Source organism: Palaemon carinicauda, chromosome 22, assembly GCF_036898095.1.
Source record: "Palaemon carinicauda isolate YSFRI2023 chromosome 22, ASM3689809v2, whole genome shotgun sequence".
Lineage (NCBI taxonomy): Eukaryota > Metazoa > Arthropoda > Malacostraca > Decapoda > Palaemonidae > Palaemon > Palaemon carinicauda.
Genome location: NC_090746.1, coordinates 21,182,495 through 21,203,995, shown reverse-complemented (window position 1 = coordinate 21,203,995; position 21,501 = coordinate 21,182,495). Strand labels below are relative to the sequence as shown.

At 33.3% G+C, this 21,501-nt stretch overlaps 2 protein-coding genes across 7 annotated transcripts in view; both read left to right on the top strand.

Moving 5' to 3' along the window:
• The window catches only part of Cad88C (cadherin-88C), a 372,106-nt gene that overhangs the window by 240,805 nt on the left and 109,800 nt on the right, over positions 1-21,501 (top strand). For all 6 annotated transcript variants that reach the window (XR_011039409.1, XR_011039408.1, XM_068346033.1 and 3 more), the window contains exons 10-16: positions 249-387; positions 1,888-2,015; positions 3,530-3,657; positions 4,138-4,260; positions 4,814-4,962; positions 9,243-9,403; positions 10,740-10,889. Coding sequence is in view for 4 of the 6 variants with exons in the window: in XM_068346033.1 (XP_068202134.1) it covers positions 249-387; positions 1,888-2,015; positions 3,530-3,657; positions 4,138-4,260; positions 4,814-4,962; positions 9,243-9,403; positions 10,740-10,889 (978 nt within the window). In the remaining 2 variants the exon portion in view is untranslated. The remainder of the gene's footprint in view (positions 1-248; positions 388-1,887; positions 2,016-3,529; positions 3,658-4,137; positions 4,261-4,813; positions 4,963-9,242; positions 9,404-10,739; positions 10,890-21,501) is intronic.
• Positions 14,830-19,549, top strand: LOC137616364 (uncharacterized). The gene has a single exon (XM_068346034.1). It carries the CDS (start codon positions 15,034-15,036, stop codon positions 19,336-19,338), a length of 4,305 nt encoding a protein of 1,434 aa, XP_068202135.1. The 5' UTR covers positions 14,830-15,033; the 3' UTR covers positions 19,339-19,549.

The window sequence follows — 21,501 nt, the reverse complement described above, 5'->3', positions numbered from 1 at the left end:
TATATATATATATATATATATATATTTATGTGTGTATATATATATGTATATATATGTATATGTATATATATAATATATATATATATATATATATATATATATATATATATATATATATATATATATATATATATATATATTGCAAAACTGTTTGTAGATATATATGTATATACACCCGTGCATATATTACAGATTCATTTGTGTAAATATGTTATAATTTTGAATCTTTTATTTCATATTTTCATCAGGGCAATAATGGCACCTTCAGAATGTTTTTGGAAGGAGACGGTGGTATGTTTGACATCACTCCGCCAGAGGGAGTGAACTTCGCATCTTTCCTCATTAGGGTGAAGAACCCAGCCATCTTGGATTACGAGAAGGTGAAAGGTAAGAAGGATTAACTTTTTTTCTTTTAAAGGAGTGTGTACCGCCAGTATGTCAGCAGGCGAGTCAGGTTAGATGTCAGAATTATACTTACATTGAATTGCAAATCCTTGATAGCTCGTTATTGATGAGCCATTTTTTTTTATTTTGCTTTATTTTTATAACTATACATTGTTTTCTTGGTTTGTTACATACCTTTTATTAACTTTTTTTTTCATTAATTTATAGTTTATTGTCCTTGAACTAGTTTTGTTGTTTCTATAATCAAAGTTTTATTTATTATTTTAACTTTTATACCTTCATATTGTGTTATAAAATTTGATAGATCTAAGTATATTTAACAGAAAGAGAAAAATAAAGCTTGAAATGGAATTTAGAAAAAAGAAATACTAGTAAAATCAGATTATTCGTATATGTTTTACCATTGTTAGTTATCAAGGGAAAATGTATTCTTACGTTTTTATGGATCTTGTCCATTTGTTATATCGACATGTCTACAGATTTTGCTAAAGGAACCTTTTATTTTTATGATTTTGATTGAAAATGACAAAAGTAACAAGTATGAATAAGCTTACGATCTTAAGAGTCTGGGAACAATCAGCAAATATCAAAGTTGTTGTGAATTTGCTCCTAAAATGTTTCAAAATTTATTTCTAATATGCTATGAAATTCTAGATTCTTGTTAATCGGATCAAGAAGGATGGTTTTTCTGATGAAACTTGGGGACTTAAGATGATTTTTTTTTATGTTAATGTTGTTTGAAACTCAAATTTTCTTTTTCGTGTTGATTCTTCTCATTGTAATGATGAATTACACAGGCTGATTTGCTATGATGAATTTGAGTAATAGACACAAAATTAGAATTACTTTGCCTCTTGGTAAGAAAGAGGAGTTCCTTCTTTTCAGTTTGTTGACGAGGCTGAACCTAAGAGTCAATGCCTTCTAGAATGTGCGAGATTCTAATTTATCGTAGCAAATATTGGCTATATGGTAAACAGAAAGAAAATTGTTCCCGAAATCACATGTACAAATGGACAATATCCGGGTTATCATTTTGATTTTCTAGAGCAAATTGTTTTTTTTTTTTTAACTTCGAACAAGTGGTAAGATTTGAACATGATATTATAAAGCGTATGATTGGATTTGGAACTAAATTAAAGATTTGACATCAGATAATACTGTAAAAATGTAACAACTTGATATATAAAAAAACGGAGCAAATCAAGAAGTGGTATCTTGTCGGATTTTCTGTCAAAAGATCGAGCGTTTACTTGGTTAATCTTGCGTCAGTTGACTTAAGTCATCATTATAGTTTCTCGAGATACCAAAGCAAAGTAAATCGACAATATGTGTACAGGAAAGTTTTACTTCTCCTAACCAGGACCCTTTTTTTTGTCTTATGAGATGGCATTTCATTGTCGGCTGGGTTATTCGGAGAATGGATCAACTGATATTATTCTCAATTTCTCTCTTTTATTTATTTTATTTTCGTTTCCCCACCAGTGGTAAACTTCACCGTGGTAGCGAGGGAGACCGTGGCTGAAAACCCCAAATCGTCATCTGCCCTTGTGACTGTCCATGTCAGAGACACAAACGACAACTTTCCTGTGTTTTCTGAGGATCAGTATGAGGTGAGTGCTGGACGAGTACACACGTAGTACTTGCTTATTGGTTTGAGGGAATCAAGTAAAATGGTATGGTGACTTAATACATGGACATTTCAACGCCACAAAACGATCTTCCTGATTCCTGATGTTAATTAATTGGCTACTTATTAAATGTGTTATGATAGATGAATATATATATATATATATATATATATATATATATGTGTGTGTGTGTGTGTATATATATTTATGTGTATATATATATATATATATATATATATATATATATATATATTTATATATTTATATATATATATATATTTATATATAATTATATATATATGTATATATATATTATCTATATGTATATATATATAGGCTATATATATATATATATATATATATATATATATATATATATATATATATATATATATATATATACATAGTATTTTGCATGCATTGCAGAGTATTTTATAAGATTGCAATACATAATAGTAGACTATATAACTAACACTTGATCTTCACCAATGCCTAAAAACTAAACTTACTTCATTGTGTTTTAAAGAAAATCCAGTCATGGAAATGTTATTACAAGACAAAAATGTATCAGAGAAAAATATGAACGATCAGTTTCATTCAGTGGTTATGTAAGTTTACATATTACAGAAAAAAAACTTGGTTATATTTGAATTATTAATAAATTTACAATTTACTTTCGTAAATATACTGTAATCAGGGGAAGAAATATCTGATTGGCAGTGATATACCTCTAAAACGAGAGGGATGTTTCTCTATATAATTTAGTCTGTTTGGAAGTGGCCTTGGTAATATCAGAAAATCTGGTTTCGCTCGCTTTGAAATTGTATTTGTTGTTATTCACTTTTGTATATTCTGGTTGAGTGAAAACCCCGATTTTACGCGTGGGTTTAACAAGGTGGAATTAAACCTAAGTAAGGGTTTGTTTCCTCTCTTTTTTTTTTTGCCTATTTATATTTCCCTCAAGCATATGTGAAGCATGCATAACACTGTAGTCACCTTTTATATGCGCACATGGTTATACATACATACATACACACACACACACACATATATATATATATATACATGTGTGTGTATTTGTGGTGTATATAGCATGTATTATGTGTGTAACGTCCGGAAGTTTGGTCATAAAGGGTAATTAGCAGCTCAAGATGGTGTATACGGTGATTACATATGAAGGAAAGGTTTCAAGTGTTAGAGAGGACTGTGGTGTAGGTAAAGAGATGTGGAGGAGGTGCAAGGAATAGAAGGCAAGGTAATTTAAATAAACTATGAGCAGTAATGCATGACATAACTCTAGTCCTAATATAGTAATGCATAATTAAAAATTGCTTATCAAATGAATGAAAGTCCTTGAAGACATTATTATTACATCTGATTATTATAAGTGTTTATTTACTAGCATAAGAGATTTAGTATGTTATTTGTGAAAGCCTTAGAAATATTACATAATGACATCTGATTCCTTTCATCAATTCCCTCTTTGTCTTCACTAGGTTTCCATCCCTGAAGATGCATCAGTTGGAGCAACATTAACGTGGATTCAGGCTAGAGATCCGGACAGTGGCACCTTTGGGACAGAAGGGATCCGATACACAGATCTTCGAGGGTCTTTAGCAAGCAAGTAAGTTGGACTATAATGGCGATGAGCATTTGTTTTGCGTTTTTATCTGGGTCCATTTCTTATTTTTTTTTTAATCTCGACTGCTTTCTGTGTTTGTTACATGTAAGATACTTCTATCTTAGTCTTCCCGACAACAGTTTGCAAATTAAAACCTTGGGTTATTTATTTCCCTTATATAGTAAAGAGTAAGTGTCTGATTATATATGTATGTATATGAATATATATGTATGTATACAGTATATGTATATATGTATACTTATATATATATATATATAATATATATATATATATATAATATATATATATATATATATATATATATATATATATATATATATATATGTTTATTTATTGCCATGCGTATAACTACTTGGTCTCTCCCCTTCTAGCGAGTAGAGACGAAGTAGTTATACCCTGGTTGATATAAATTTTTAATCTCTTTTATGCTTCATCAACTTTGTATCTCATCTATTTTTCCAGACTTAATTTGAATCCAACGCTGGGCATAATAACGCTTAAAGAGTCTGGTGCCCTTGATCGGGAGAGTGTACCTGAGCATTACTTGACTGTGGAGGCGAGAGATGACTTAGGACGAGGCAATCGGTATGTAATGAGCATCCTAGATGGAATTCTTTCTTAATGAATCATTTAGTCATTGCCATTTTAAAATCAGGTTATTAATTATAGCATATTATTATTTGAGTGGAATCAAAGAAACACTGTGGAAAATATGTTATTTACTGTTTTGCTTACTTTATTATTTATTTGGGGCTAGACAATTGCACAAGTACAATGAATTTCGACATGATAGCTATTTTTTTTAAATGCAGTTCTACGGAAGTATATAAAGTATTTTTAATATACAGAACTTTCAAGAACTGTATCAAATTCTTATTATATAATCAGTGTTTTGCTTTATTAGTTAAGCTTATGTTTTAATATAAATAGTAAGTTCGAATTGAATATACTGTACTTGCATAAGATGTTTATAATTCAATCTGTCGTGAAATTTATTGAAACATCTAAACTTCATGAAGTTTTAAAAGGCTGAGAATTCCTGCTATACTACTTGATAGATATTCAAAACGACCATATATACTATCATGATCTGTGTAATCAGACCAACGCTGAAATTAGAATTTTTCGTTCTCTCCAGAAACACTGTTGTGGTGAAGGTTCTCGTAGAAGACGTGAACGACCACCCACCGGTTTTCCTGCAGAAGTACTACGAAGCCAGAATCTTGGAGAACAACTTTGCGTTTCCAGAACCATTTTTTATCACAGCTAGAGACGATGACCTGAATGGTAAGAAAAGAATCATTAATCATTTAGTTTTAATATTGATTTATCTTAATTTTATAATCAAAATTCTTTGCCTTGTAAGATTAGTTTTGTAATAATTTGATACTCATTGTTTTGCGTCTATTCTTTTGTGTAGAAAATTCTTTAATCTGTAACTTGCCAACTGGCTATCCTTATCAAATGCTTATATCTTAGATCCTAATTATAGATAACTATTTTTTTTCTTTTGCTCTTCTTAGTTCCATTTATGTTTAGATGTTCATCCATAACCTTACACTACATATTCTAATTGAATTATCTAAGGAAATAACGGTTTACTTCTAATATTAAGTATCCTGGTGTTTATTTTTCGTCCCATGTGTGTCGCCTATCAAAATACAATTTTAGATATATTCCTGGGATGCTGATAAATGTTTCAGGAATTTATTTACACAATTGGTAAAGACTTTTTAACATGCAGTATAATTTTTTAAATTTGTTTTTCATTTGTAATATATGTATAATTATTTTGTATTTTCTCATTAAAGCATACTAATAGCGCAGGCATATTTGAACATGGTTAATAACTTAGTTGTAAACGTGATCAGTTTGTTCTAATATATTCTGTCATTTTACAATAAATGAAGACGAGCTGAATTGTAAGAAGGTTTGTTATGATTAATCTCGCATTGATTTTCATTTTTTCTCTCTCGCTCCTGTGAACCTTAATAATGGTGTGTTCTTTTACCATCCTAGCGAAGTTATAACTGTTGTCGTGTTCTATATATTTGACCAAATGTAATCACACGAATGAGTTTTGACTTAATTTCGATTACCACAGTATATAACATGTTCCAGATTGGTACAGAAAATTTCAAATTCAAATGCATATTTTAGATTATTAATGTACATATTTAGAGCTTTGGTGTGTCAGAATCATGTTCAGGTTTAATTTCCTTCTAGTCCCGAAAATGTTCAAATCTCACCATCTTTGCAGTGTGCAGTGCAAACAAGTCCGTAGCATATTTTGTTGAATCTATTCTTCCCTTTGATAAAGTTTTGCGAGAAATTAATATTGTATATATATATATATATATATATATATATATATATATATATATATATATATATATATATATATATATATATATTTATGTGTGTGTGTGTGTGTGTGTGCGTATGTGTGGGTGTTTTAAACAAATCGAGATGAATAAAACAAGAGCAAACGATGTTCTATATGAATAAAGACATAGCATTTAAAAATTTCAAGTTTTTGGACTGGTGGGAAGTTAGGTTAACAAGATATGAAGTATTGGTAGTAAGTGTGTAAGGTTCGTGAAAAAGTAATTAAACCGTCTTTACTGAATCTTTTCATACCAAATATTCCACGTATACGATCCGAGTTATATTATTATAACAGTATACGAAATTACCAATAGATCCTTTTTCGCTTTTGTTTTATGAATATTAAAATCTACGTTCATAAATTCTTCTTTGAGTTCTTGATATATCATGATATCGTGCTGGTGTGTAGTTTGGGGTATCAATAGTTATGAGTTGTTTTAAAGACCGCATCCGCTTACTAGATTGCCTTTGGGCCAAGAAGTCTGTCTGCAAGGCAACGTCCGTCTCATTATTCACCTTTTTAAGACATGCAAGACGACGATCATGTTATTCTTACACCTCCTCCACGGAAAATGAATTGGGAATTGGGGCAGGTGGTAAGGGTGGAAGAACAGGTTATGGTGATACAATCTTTAAAGGTAAATAATTCAATTAGTTGATTGAAGAATGACAAAGAACCAGGGCTATCAAGAGGTGCTAATTGGAATATTGAAGATACTTGGTATAAAGGGTAAGAATGGATAGGACTGTTGAGTGCAATGTGGGAAGAGGAAGTAATGCCTAATGACTGGGAAGAAACGCACAAGGTAGAATATTTATAAATAGAAAAAAGATATGGAGTGTAGTTGATGTGTTTTTAAATTATACTTATAGGAAATAATTTGGGAGGTAATCAGAAGCTCCACTGTCCATTTTTAGACTCGGAGAAGACATTTGATAGAATGGGCTTTTTGGTGTTTAAGAAAGAGTAAATAACCATAAATGTTTGCTTGGTTTTAAAATAATTTATTGAAGAATAAGAACAGCAAAGACGATTAGTCTGTGGCAAGACAAATCTTTTAAAGTTAAAAGAGGTTCAGCGCTAATCCATTATCTGTGTTCTGCTGACCAAGGACGCATTGGATTAAAAGAACGAGAGTTAAGAAACAATTTTCCTGGGGAACACAAATTAGATTTTATGTTTGGAGCCAAATCTTATGTGATTACGGTTTCGGTGCAGTTATTGTTGTTGGTGTGCGTGTAAAGAAAACGTGACCACCATGTGGAAAATAAAGAAAACGTGAATGTGCATAATATTTGGGAAATTATTGTAAGGATAATAGTAACTAAAGACTTACAATCTCTCATAAGCACCCGTCTGGGAATCTTAAATTGACCAACTAAAATATGCTTATTTTTTACTAATTGGGGAATGTCATTATTTTTTCGTCTGCCTGTATATATGATAATAGAAGGAAATAAATGAGAAAAAATATACTCATTTATAAATCGGGAATTGAAATGATAAAAAATAAAGTTGGATATGAGGGCATAGTGATGAATGTAAATTTCTCTGGGATCACTAGTAACTGGAGATATTTCTCAGTTAATTAGTTATTGGATTTTCATGTAGTTCATGTCGTCTGTGAGGTCTTTTCCCAAGTTTGATAAAATATTTCGTGTAAAAAATTTCCCTCATCGATGTTCTCATTTTTTAGCACTCGTCATTTAATATTTTTTTTTAAATTATTTAGTTATGTTAACGGGATATCTTTTAATATGTGTGTGTATATATATATATATATATATATATATATATATATATATATATTTATATGTATGTATGTATATGTATATATATATGTATGTATATATATGTATGTATGTATATGTATATATATATGTATGTATATATATGTATATATATAGATATATACTGTATATATGTGTGTACGAGCGTGCGTGTATCCTCTTACAACACGACCATTATCATAAGGTTAGGGAAATATACAGCTGAGAGTTCTGCGTTAATATGGAATTACTCTTAAATATGTAAATTTGATTGTCTATTCCTGAGCATAACAAGTGCAAAGTTAATGTTAGTGGAGTCCTATCAAATGCATTTCCTGTGAACAGTGGAGTACTCCAAGGGAATGTGTTGTCACCTATGTTGTTTATTCTCCTCATAGAGAAGGATTGCACTGGATTTGTAACAGGAATTAGCTGACCTGTAGTATGCTGATGGCGCTGTCCTCATTAGCAGAACACCACAGGACTTGCAATGCTTGCTTACCACAATGCATGAAATTTCATATGAAGTTGTGTTCAAGATAAATAGAAGAAAGGCAGAGATGATGAGAATGGAATATGCAATGGAAGATGAAATATTGAAAGGAGAAAGGATTAATAAGGTGGAATCATTTTGATATTTAGAAACTATAATCTCTGATACAGGATCTTTAGAATTTGAGTTTAATGAAAGATTGAAAAAAGCAAATCAGACTATGGCTAGGTTAAGTAAAATTTAGAAATCATATCGCCTGAAATTACATATAAAAGTCAGGCTATATATAATTTTAGTGACATCGGTGTTATTGTATGGTCATGAGTCATGGTATGACAAAGAAACTATATCCAACAGTATTTGTAGATTTGAGAACAAACCCCTCAGATATTGAGAGTTAAATGGCAGGAGAGGATTAGAAATGAAACTATAAGAGAGATCTTAAGTGCCATATGTGGATGAGATCATGGTTAGGGCACTAGAAGATTTGGAAGACCCAGGCCTACATGGCTGAGGATTATGAAGCGAGAAGTAGGAGACGACTGGCGAAATCTAATCGAGGACCTTTGCGTCAATAGGCGTAGGAGGAGATGATGATGATGTGACGACGACGACATAAACAGCAGTGTTACCGAAGATGTTATCCTTTTAAATCATCATTGTATTATAATACCAGCCCTTTTTCAATCTTTTTGTCTCCATATGTCTGTATGCGTGTATTTGAAGAAAAGATTGTGTAAAAGTCTAGTTACTGTCTTTCAGTCCTTCGTTGTAGTTTGTTTCTCTTGCAGACTGAAGCAGATCAAAGGACAAATGATTCAGGTTTCTTTCCATAGATATTGATATAGTATTAAGCACATATCTTCGCATAAAATGTAAACCTCAAATTTCACAACCACCTTTGTTTTCTTTGTAGGTACGAATAATCACGAAGTTCGATACACCATCGTGAGCGGTGACCCAAAAGAGAATTTCACAATCAACAATTTGTCTGGCGAACTGAAACCTTCCCGTCCTCTGGACTTCGAAGCCATCGACCAAGAAGGGGATATTCGATTTTTCAATCTCACTGTCAAGGTAAGAAAAACTAAGAATCTCGTTCTATTGTTTTTTTTTTATTTATATTCCTGTAGAAAAAAATAGATAATTATATATGTATTTTTTTTTAGAATTTGTTATTTACTTGGAATTTCTCCTTTTACTGTTTTAAGTTCTTTTCTCAGTCTTTTCAACTGAACTTCACTATCAACAATCAACGCTGCATCATCTGCAATCATAGGTCATTCGACTGTAATATCGCATCTTCCTTATATTACACATGCTTGTAATGTGTCAGGAATTTTAAAAGCTTTTCTCATCACACTACGTAAAACAACCAAATAAAAACTCGTGCTCCTATAATTTTTCATTGCAGTAGGCTGATTTTATCCATAAACATTCCTTAAGAATATTTATTGTTTTGAAACAATGTTTAGATTACTTGGTGTGTCCCTAGATTTTACGGTCATCCTTGTAAAGAAGCACTCCTCTTTTTTTCACTCACTGTAAGTGATTTTATATTCTATTTACTCCTTACATTTTGTGTCAAAATTGATTAAACATTGTCAAATTAACGATGCCCACTTAAATCTATCTTCTCAAATACATTTGGTAACACCTTAAAGTAATCAGTTAACACTCAAATTTTCTTAAATTGTCTCATAAACATCGTATTTGTTTTTTAATATTTGTTTTTAGAATCCACTTCATAAGCCTCCCTAGTCTTTTTTCCGTTCACTATACCCATCATTTTGACACACTTTTACACTTATTTTTTATATTTCTGCTCCGATACCAACGAAAACTCCATAATAGCTTCGGTTTTGTTTACACATTTAATCTTATTTTGTTTAATATCATCCTTGACAAAATCTGGCATCATCTTTCCCTTATCAAACTCGCCCATTTTAAAATAGGTATGGCTATACTCTTTCTGTAAACACTTCCCTTTTCTGTTTCTGCTTTCACCTAATATATGAATTATGAAGACGTCATCACTTTGGCTTTTATGTAAGCAACATTTTTTTTTTGAGAAACCATGTCTTTTCAACAAACAGTTCAATCGAAGCTCATCACACTTATCTAATTTCATCAGCCCAAAATACTTCAACCCTACCATGTTTCTCTCTCTCTCTCTCTCTCTCTCTCTCTCTCTCTCTCTCTCTCTCTCTCTCTCTCTCTCTCTCTCTCTCTCTCTCTCTCTCCTGCTTTTATGATAATGGGCAACCCAGTATGACACCCTTTCCTAAAGCTGTTAAAGAAAATTACTATAAGACCTAATATTTGTTTTCTTAACATCCCTCAAAGTTTTCCTGAAATCCAATGAATACTTTGCTATTTTCCCATATTTCAACATAACTTCATTTTTTTTAAGGCTTATGACCTTGGAGAGCGTCCATTACACAGCGAAGTTCCTGTTTTGGTCTACGTGGCTGATGTCAACGATCATCCTCCTCAGTTCGATCGTCATCTCTACAGGAAGGCCATCCCCGAAGACACTCCTCCGGGGACTTCCGTGACTCAGGTCAGTTGATAGGTTTCCATTGTGCAATGAAACTAACAATTGAAGTTTAGTTGCATATGGCGGATCATAAAGAACAATTTATTATTAAAGAGCAGAGTACTAGAATAGATTGATGTACTTATTTGTTAAGTTTCAGAAGCCAATATTTTCATTTGATTATAGGACTCTAAGAGGTATGGTGTAGTACTAGTTAAGCATCTCCCTCTTAAATGCAGTCTCTCTCTCTCTCTCTCTCTCTCTCTCTCTCTCTCTCTCTCTCTCTCTCTCTCTCTCTCTCTCTCTCTCTCTCGATGTGTAGGTAACGTATAGATTTTACTATATGGTTTATTCACAGTTATTTTATTGAATTATTGGTAAAAGCCTTCATTCTTATAGAATGCTTCCAAATCAAACTAATAATCATCACCATTTTTCCAATGTTTACAGTATTTAACTTGATTTCCTGTGGCCTCTTAGGTAGTTATAGTGCTAACACGCTGGATGCATTCTAGTTATTAAAATTATCAGTGATTCTTTACACCTTCTTCAAAGACACAAATTCACAGAAATTTCAGATATATGTTATTGAGTTTTTGCGTTGTGGTCATGGTAAGTTAGAGCCTTTGTAAAGGTGACAAGTAACTAACACTGTACGATTCACAAGTGAAAACTGAATATCTTGAAATGTCAAAATTCTCGAAGCCATCTCTCCTATATAATAAAGAGCAAGTGAGTGGTTTTATGTATACAGTATATATATATATATATATATATATATATATATATATATATATATATATATATATGTGTGTGTGTGTGTGTGTGTGTGTGTGTGTGTGTGTGTGTGTGTATAATCTTTCCGGTCACGTTCAGCTCTCTGCGTCCCTCTGATAGGGGGAGGGGGGGGGGGGTTAGTCATACCCTGGTGAGAGGGGTGGATGCGTGTGCATGTGTTTGCTTATCTATCTAAATATTTAGCCGTCTGGTTTGACATGTCGCGTACATTAGCATTATATATGAAGCTTTCCCTAGTTTAGTTACATCATCTAATGACTTGTATGCTTTAGCTTGATCTATTTATTGTAGTTGTATCTGATTATACTCTACTGTAGAACTGGGCGATTGCTTTCTTGTGCGCACAATCCTCGTAAGGATAGACAGTGCTTGTTGACATGTACAGGTATGCCAAAGTGATTATTTAAAATGAAAGTGAGTGGTTTGTAAACTTGGCTTACTTTAAATGAATGAAAAATGGGGAGACTTACGGAAAATATGTTGTGGAATTAGCTGAACTGTGCGAAATTTTTGTGTTGATATGCGAATGCTTATAAGTATTGTTATGAAATGTTTAGGAATAAGGAAAAGAATTTTGTTTGATAGATTGTTGAAATAATGGATATCTTAGTAAGAAGAATAGTTGCTCATTTAATGTATATTTGATTATTTCATGGTGGAAACAAGGGTGAAAATGGAATATTTCTATGGTGAGGAAAGGAGGGGTAGCTGACGTATGCATAAATGGTTTTAAGACGACTTGATGTCGGTAATGAGGAGCCGTGACTAGTAGAAACGAGGACTGCCTGCTGAGTTGAGTTTAAAGGCATTGAAGTGACAGCATAAGATGGAATGTTTTAAGTGATAAGGGTTATTGCCATTGCAGTAACAAGGAATGTTAATGTTCAGAGAGAGAGAGAGAAAAAAGGAGGATGGTATTACTGTTCACTTGATGCTGTTGTTATACTGCTATATGATAGAAACAAAGTTCGAATACATGTAAATATATTATTTTAAAAATATTAGGACCAAAGGAGAGAAAAATAAGTAAACGACATATATAATTGCATGGGATATTCAGGAAATTTCTTAAACTTTCCATAATCCTTTTTATCAAACTTTCGAGAAGTTGGAGTCCACATATAAAAAATAACCGAGAGCGATATTGGTCTTCATACGTTTGAATATGTTGATTCTAGAAACTCATTGAGGTAGAAGGGTCTCCCAAACTCTTGCGATACTCCGTCGAAAACAACACGGATGCGTTGCCCAAGAAGACAACAAGACGCTTGACATTTGGAAGTGTCGTGCTTTAGGAATGGAATATCGCTTCTTAAAAGCATTCTTGTAACTTTGATTTTGATTGCAAATGTTCGTATCTAGTTATGAATATAACCTCCGCTAAAAATATCTCAAATTATAATCAGTCGTAATTATATATATGTATATATATATATATATATATATATATATATATATATATATATATATATATATATACATATATATATATATATATATATATATACATATATATATATATATATATATATATATATATATATATATCTACGTCTACTTACACATACATATATCTTTCTATCTATCTATCTATCTATTTATATGTATATATATATATATATATATATATATATATATATATATATACTGTATATATTTATATACTGTATATATGTATATATATATATAAATGCATACATACACTGTATATATGTGTACACACATACATATATATATATATATATAGATAGATAGATAGATAGATAGATAGATAATTGCACAACATAATTTTCGTTTAGAAGTATATTTTTCTTATTTGCAACTCACTCACTCTCTCTCTCTCTCTCTCTCTCTCTCTCTCTCTCTCTCTCTCTCTCTCTCTCTCTCTCTAGATAATTTTAGCAAGAATTTTCATTTAGAAGTATATTTTTTCATAATGTAACGCCACTGAAATGCCATAATACTTCGTGCTTTGTTTTATTGTAACTGTTTGTATACGTATCATTCTTTCACCATCATCAAATTTCCAGTACTACTTACTAGTATATCTTTATAATTAATAGACTTTATCTATTAGATTATCAATAGAATGTTGAAGAGCTAATAAGCTGGAGAACAAAATAGTCTGCATAAGTCATTTGCTCATTTTAAAAGCGAATATGATAGTGAAGACGAGCGAATCATAAGCTACGAACAAAGAGTCTAAGTTGAGGCACCATATCCGGCGTCTTCCAAGTACTTTTAGACATCCGTTTCCGATCCTTGAAATCGCGAGGATATGTCACGCTGTTCTGCGAAGCCCTGTCGTCTTTCATCGGGAGTTTAGTTATTAGTTCCCCACCGGCTGCGATTTTCGTATATTTTACGAGGTCAGATGTACGAAGGCGGATTTGACAAGTTTTGATGTAAACAGATGTCAACCAGCAAATTTCTTGTTCCTCACGGATGTCGTCTAGGCATTGGATATATTAATTGTTCTGCCATCCTCTGTTTTGCCGAAATCGACGTTGAAGGGCAGAAAGTTAGTGCGTTTTTTTTTCTTTGTACCGAATGAATAATTAATACGAGATTAGGGAGATTTTTCATGTATAGTCTAGCTCTTTGTTCTAATATTTTGCACATTGGCAACGTCACAGATAACGCATTGCTATTTTAAGCATTTCTATTTTTTTTCTATAATTTCTGTGTACAAATGTTACATCTATTTGAATTTATATATAATTTTATGATCTCTTACTGCAGGACATTCTTACATAATATATTTTGTATCAAATATCCTACCAGGATAACAAGTTTACACATTTCAAGCCTATCCATACATGAATTTACTTTGAATGTTATCACTGCAAACTTTATCTAATTACATATTTTTTAGTGATGTATCCACCCTGTTCTAAAAACATTACATGGATACATCACTAAATATTCATTGGTTTAACCGTTGATAGGACTAATAATGTTCAAATTAATATTATATCTATTTTTATCGTCTTTGATATTCTGTAGGAAGCTATTGTCCAAGTCGCCATACAGCCCACCACAAAGAAATTGGTGGTTGAATTATTCGCTTTGTATCAAAACTTGAGATAATTCACCTTAGGGGGCGGTCACCGCTTACTGAGTAATCCCTTTCCGGTGTTGACTCACAGGGCGACCGCTTTTGTAGTCCAATAGGACTTGTTCAAGAACAGTTTTCGTTTTATCTCTGTGAGCGACGTCTCGGCGGCATCTTCCAATTATTACTTTAAAGTTCTCTTGTATGAGAATAATACTGAATATGGTTTTTGGTTGGCGCTAATAAACAACCTGCTATTGTAGAGAATGTGTACGCTTGAAAATAGAACGTAGGTTAAGAAAATAAGCCTTCACAATGAGTGATGATGACCTTCCAAATAAAATCCGCGAGGGTAACTTTGTGAAATACCTGCTAGCAGTTAACGAGACCAAACGGCGATGTTTCGAAGGCGCGTTCTCTCTTCTCTATCTTGCCTGGGGAGGCGGCAAGAGGTATGAAAGCCTCTACGATTTCAGCACCGAAGTACTGGGGTGGAAGAAGCAAGATCTTAAGAACCTTTTATGTGAAGCGCAGATGAGACACATAAGTGTCTCGTCTGGGAGCAGGTGTTATTCATCTAGCCATTCAAAAACAACGACCCCTTGCACTCCGATTTCAACTGGCGAGAACAAAGTATTTAGTTTTGAGGGTCCTTCAGATACAGAAAAATTTAGATCAAATACTCACGATGCACAAAATGTCAGGCCTGTAGGGGAAGGTCCAGAGATTTGCTATTTACCAAATGGTGCGCTAAACTCTGTGACGGACAAAAACGAATTTTCCAGTGTTAAAGACCCAGGAAACAAGAACGTAGAAGTAAATGGTAATGCACAAGATGCAGTTGCTTGTGATAGCGTCCATGTTCGCGAGTCCACTAATCAGGTGTTCAAATTTGACCATGAATTTGATGAAAAGCAACAGTTTGACCCTTCAGTACACTGTCGTCTTGAAGACAGCATAGCATGTTCGAAATACTCTTTGAATCATGAAGGTTCCTCCGAGCTTAAACGAATGAATTGTGTGTTAGGTAACGCCATTAAGAAGCCTTTTAACTTTAGTTCTTTAAGCGTTAGTTCTGCAGATACATCTAGTCAGACTTCTGCAAGCAATGATAAATTGATCCAGATAGGGAAGGACCCATTGCAAACTGCAACTTGCATTTCGCAGCCCCTTTATGAAGTTGCTTACATGACTCATCCAGTTCAGAAAGCGACGCACATTATCCAGGATGTTGACAAGGATATACATAGAATAGTTAATAATGAGACACATCTAAAGAAAGAGTCAATACAGGAAACGCCCACTATGGAGGGGTGCTGTCATGTTAACAAAGATGTAAACCCCATGAAAACAGATGCTATTCAAATAGAAACTAATCGGAAATCTTCCAACTCAGGGAATTCTGTTCAGGAATGTTTGGAGGCACATGTACAAAATAGCGAAACTTTTGAAATATCCTCAATAGTAAAAGAAGCTGTTCATGAGATGCATTATAATCCTGATGATCCATATGAACTTGACCATCCACTGGACGTTTTCAGTTGTTTCATGTTAAAGTCTTGGGTTGAACCAGGCAAACTACCTGAGAGGGTTCTTGTTTTGATGCTAACGGAAATATTCCCGAAATTGCCTCCAATTATTACACAGTATGTGAACCGATTAAAACACCTTACGTATGTTGTGTGCTACCTTGATTTAAATTTCGACGATGCTTTCCTCGAAGTAAAGCTAGATGAGCTGTACACCTTAGTTTGCGATTTGATAACTGCTGTAGCTCAAAGCTGCAAAGCTATAACTGAAAGAAAAATTAGGGAAAATAGCCGTAAATTTCGGTCATCAAAGAGGAGGCTTAGAAGTGCTAGGAAGAGCTACTATGAGCATTTAAATTTTGTCGTCAGGACTCGGGAAGAGTTAAAAGAAGCAGAAGAAGAATTTCAAAAAGCCCAAGAGAGAAATTCTGAACTTGAATTTGATAAACCTCGAGATTGTAGTTCTACGGTAGATGAAACAAAGTGTGCAGATGAAAGAAAAGAATCGACTTTTGCTGCACGAAGTGCTTCTGATGCTGATGTTTTTGATGAGGCGAATGCCGGAGAGGAGGATTCGCAAACGAGTGGTAGTTTGCTGACAAGTGTCATGGAAGAAGTAGCTGTGATTAGGAGGAAGCAGAGGGAAGAATCTGTTGTCAGGAGGAAGGTGTCAAGGAAATCCCAGTATGCCATCCGTGTCAAACAAGGTTTCAGGAATACTTTACGCTCTAATGTTTCTGCAGAACAAGATTTTGTCTTTAAAGGCGACGTTGTTAGTGAAAGACAAGCAGAGAGGAACAGTCTTGCTAGGCAACTCAAGAAACTTCGTAAAACTGAAAAGAAGACATGTGATAACGAGGTCATTATTAAAGAGCGTATTAAAGCAAAGCTGGCTGCATACACTGAAGGAAATCTTGATGATACTTCATTAAGTAGAGGAAACCTTAGAGTTCAAGAAATTAGGAATGGAAAATTTGGGAAATTTCTCATTAGTGTAAGAATGGAAGCTATCAAGTATGCTTCCAATTGCACAGTGGTAGACTTGAAAGAGTGGCTAATAAAACAGCAGTATTCTTATCATGAAGTACAGCAAGTTTTCTCACAAGTTAAAGTAAAACATTCAAAGGATAGTGTGAATATTTTAAGTGTTCTCGATACAGATGGTAGTGGCCCTTCAGTTATTGTTTTGTCTGGCCCTAAAGGTTGTGGGAAAACATGTATGTGTTATTATATACTACACCAGTGGAAACTAAATAAACATCTAGCTAATTCCAAAGTTCATGAGTTTGACATTGTTTTATATGCGACACTGGAGAATATCTCAGCTTCTGGATCTTGGTATCAGTATCTAAGAGATAACGTGTTTTCTGTGACCTTAAATGAATTACCTTATACAGACATTTATGAGTCCATCTCTCGAATGTCATTTCTGATATTGCTTGATGTTAATGTGGTCTCCCCTACGGGTGTAACTGTGTTGAACGATATGCTAAAGAATCTTGGACATAGTAAGTTAGTGATCGCTGTGAGATGTGTAAATGGATCAAAGATAACAGAAATTTTGAGAAATAATGAATTAAGTTTCATTAAAGCCAAATTTTGTCCAATGTCACCAGAAGCCATTACAGAGTATTCATCACAATTGATATCATTGACTAAAAACAGACATGAAAAGGACACTATTCAGTTCACTGATTTGATAAGTTCCTTAAAGTGTCTTAGCAGTCTGATGTATCCTTTGTATATGACATACTTGCTTTATGTGTGGCTTATCAACCCACAATATGTTAAGCACTCGACTACGGTTTCCAAGCTTTTTACGCAAGTTACTTTAACCTGCCAGCAATCCTTAATGGAGGCAATGAATAATAAAGCTGCTAATGAGAAAAACAAAGCTAAAAGAGTGGTTCAGGATCACATCAATCAATTGTGTAAAGCGACCTGGAAACTTATGACTAAAGAAAATTGGAAAGTGGAAAATTTAGTCGTATTTAAAGATGATGATGGTCCATGCAAGGACCCAGAAATCTGGAGATTTTTTTATCCATTCATTTTTGTTAGAGAATGTCCTGGTAAAAATCAAGAAGCAATTCTTCTTCATTCCTCACTTGCAGAAGTACTTTGTGGATTTTATTTTGCTTCCAAGTTGCTATTGCAAAAGAAGAGCTTCTTTAATAAGCGATTGAAGTTGGAAACGTACATGCAGCCTTATGTGGAAAGATATAGAGATGTCATGTTGCATGTTGCAGGTGTCCTTGTTTACAATAAACACACTACTGAAGATGCAAAGGAAATAGTGATGATTTATGGAAAAACACTGGCATCCGGAGACTTCAGTTCGTGGTTGGAATTGTTAAGAGAATGTGATTTTATGTCCAGCCTGTGTACATCAGTTGCAAATCAATTAATGCAGTACACTACTTGGCCAGTAGCAAATTACAGTAAAGAGAAAAATTTGATTGTTGCCGATTTACTACGCAAGGGAGCATATCAGCCTAAGCAAGTAATTATATCCAATACACAGCAAAAATATGGAGAAGACAGCACAGGTGTCAGTTATATTATCAGTGCCCTTTCTACATGTACTACTACACTTGTTCACCTACGGCAGGAGCTACAGTTTTACACATGGGGTGATAAAACTACATGTGATGTCCAGGTGATTCCTTTACAGCCTCCTGGAACCTTACAAATATGCTGGGGCCATTTGGGTGTTGAGGGGGCAATGGCCTTACGACATAGTCACCACTTGGAAGAACTTCATGTTCGAATTTCATCATGTGAAGCTCTTTGCGCTCTTACCAACTGTTTGAGTCATCTTAAGCAAACTCTCCGTTTCCTGTATCTTCGCCTCGATATACCAACAACAACTCCAAGTTCCAGTTTTCAACCTTTACATTTCAAGGGCAAGAAGCTATGGTTTAGACTAAGGAATATCAGTGACTCCTACGTGATGTGGGTGATAGAAACTGTAAATACACTCAGCAATTGGTACACAGAAGTGGTTCTTGAAGAGAGTAGTATCTCACCAGCCTCTCTACACAACTTGAAAGAAAATTTACCTCATATATCTATACATGTGTCCAGTTAAGCTTACAGAATATATTTAGTGCAAAAAAGTGTAAACAGACAGATATCAGTTTATTTAAAATCTATCGAACATTGTGTAAACTTTCATTTGTGCAGCTTGATCATTATTTCCATCATTAAACATGCAGTTATTATGTACTTGCACCAACTAATAGGTTTTCTTCAAGTACTGTACCTCGTTGGATTTTTTTTATTGCTGCTAAGGACGGAAATTAGGTATATTATAACTTTTGCAAGTTTTAAATTTTGTTAGATTTAACTAGGTAATTTTCTTTTTATCGGCATACATTTTTTTTCACGAATATAACAACGTCTTGTTCCTTGTAAAAGTTTACTTTGGTGGAAAAAGAATAATGAACAGTTGTTTTGTGTAATTTTTACAGTTTTGAGGGATTAGGCTTTTCATTAATTTTCATCGTGAATGTATCCAAAATAATGTGGAAAATCTGGGTGTAAATGGTAATCATAATCTACTGGGCTTATAAATAGGGATTCTATAGGATTGATATGGGGTTAGGGGTAGTCTGCTAAAGCGATTTGACATTTAGATTTAGAACATTATTTGCTAAAGCGATTTGACATTTGTATTTAAAACATTGTTTGCAAATCTGCTGGAAGTTAGAGGTTTTTCGATACTCAGAAGTCGATGTTTCCATTTAGTTTTTTATTCATTTGCTTAAAAAAGAATGAAGTGTTATTATTGTTATTATTATTATTATTATTATTACAAGCTAAGCTACAACCCTAGTTGAAGAATCAAGATGCCATAATCCTAAAGGCTTAAATAGGGAAAAATAGAACAACGAGGAAAGGAAATAAGGAAATAAATAAACTGCAAGTAATGAAAAATTACAATAAAATATTTTGAAAACAGTAACGGTATCATATATGAACTATAAAAACTTTAAATAAACAAGAGGAATAGAAATAATATAAAATCCTGTGCCCAAGTGTACCCTCAAGCAAGAGAACTCTACCCCAAGATAGTTGAAGACCATGGTACAGAGGCTATGGCGCTACACAAGAGTAGAAAACACTAGTTTGATTTTAGAGTGGCCTTCTAGAAGAGCTGCTTGTCATAGCTAAAGGGTCTCTTTTACCCTTACCAAGAGGAAAGTGGCCCTTGAACAATTACAATACAGTAATTAACCCCTTGAGCGGAGAAGAATTGTTTGGTAATCTTGGTGTTGTCAGGTGTATGGTGAGTAGGTGTTAGGAGAATGTGGAAAGAATAGGCCAGACTATTCGGTGGTTGTGTAGGAAAATGAGCCGTAACCGGAGAGAGGGATCCGATATACCTCTGACTAGTCAAAGGAACCAGTAACTCTCCAGTGGTAGTATCTCAACTGGTGGTTGGTGCCTTGGTCAACCTACTGTTGAAGCAGAATATTCGAATGACACTTTTGAAACCTCTTCCAAGGTAGTAAAATTCTTCATTGCTTAATATTTGATTTTCTAGCAAACAGACAGATTTTTGTTTCGAGAAAACTTTCCCATCATTCAGAAGTTTGTGTAAGGATCAGAAATTGGTTTAAGACCTTGATTCCTGTGGTGGAATTTTTTTTTTTTTATTAAGTTTTAAGTAAAATAGAAAAAGTTCATATGATGGTGGCTGATTTGTTATTGACAAGAATTTTTTTGTGGTATTTTTTCATGATGCCTCATATTTAGTAAAAACACACACTACTACTGTACTTATTATTTTTCAAGACATTTAGTCCAAGCAAATGTGTGAGGTGGAGTTTCATGTGTATTATTTTAGCAAAGTTTACTTAAATTATACGTTTTCATAACTAAACTGTTATATAGTCTTCATGAAAATATGCCAGGGCCTATGTCAGTTTATAAAATCCAGTTATGGTGATTACAGGCCATCCACTCAGTCAGATCACTGGATTATCTTGAGAATTTAAATATGAGCCACACGAATAATTTTCAAAACCTTATTATAATGCCTTCCTTACCGACTTTGCAAAGCCACCTTTGTATTTTTCAACTTGGTATCTTTTAATCATTTTATGTCCTAATTGTGTGTTGAAAATTATTCTCCTTAATATTGTTTCTAGAATTAAAGCCCTCCAAATTAACAAATTAAGCCCTAAATCTCCACTGATTGTATAAATGAATCGATATATATATATATATATATATATATATATATATA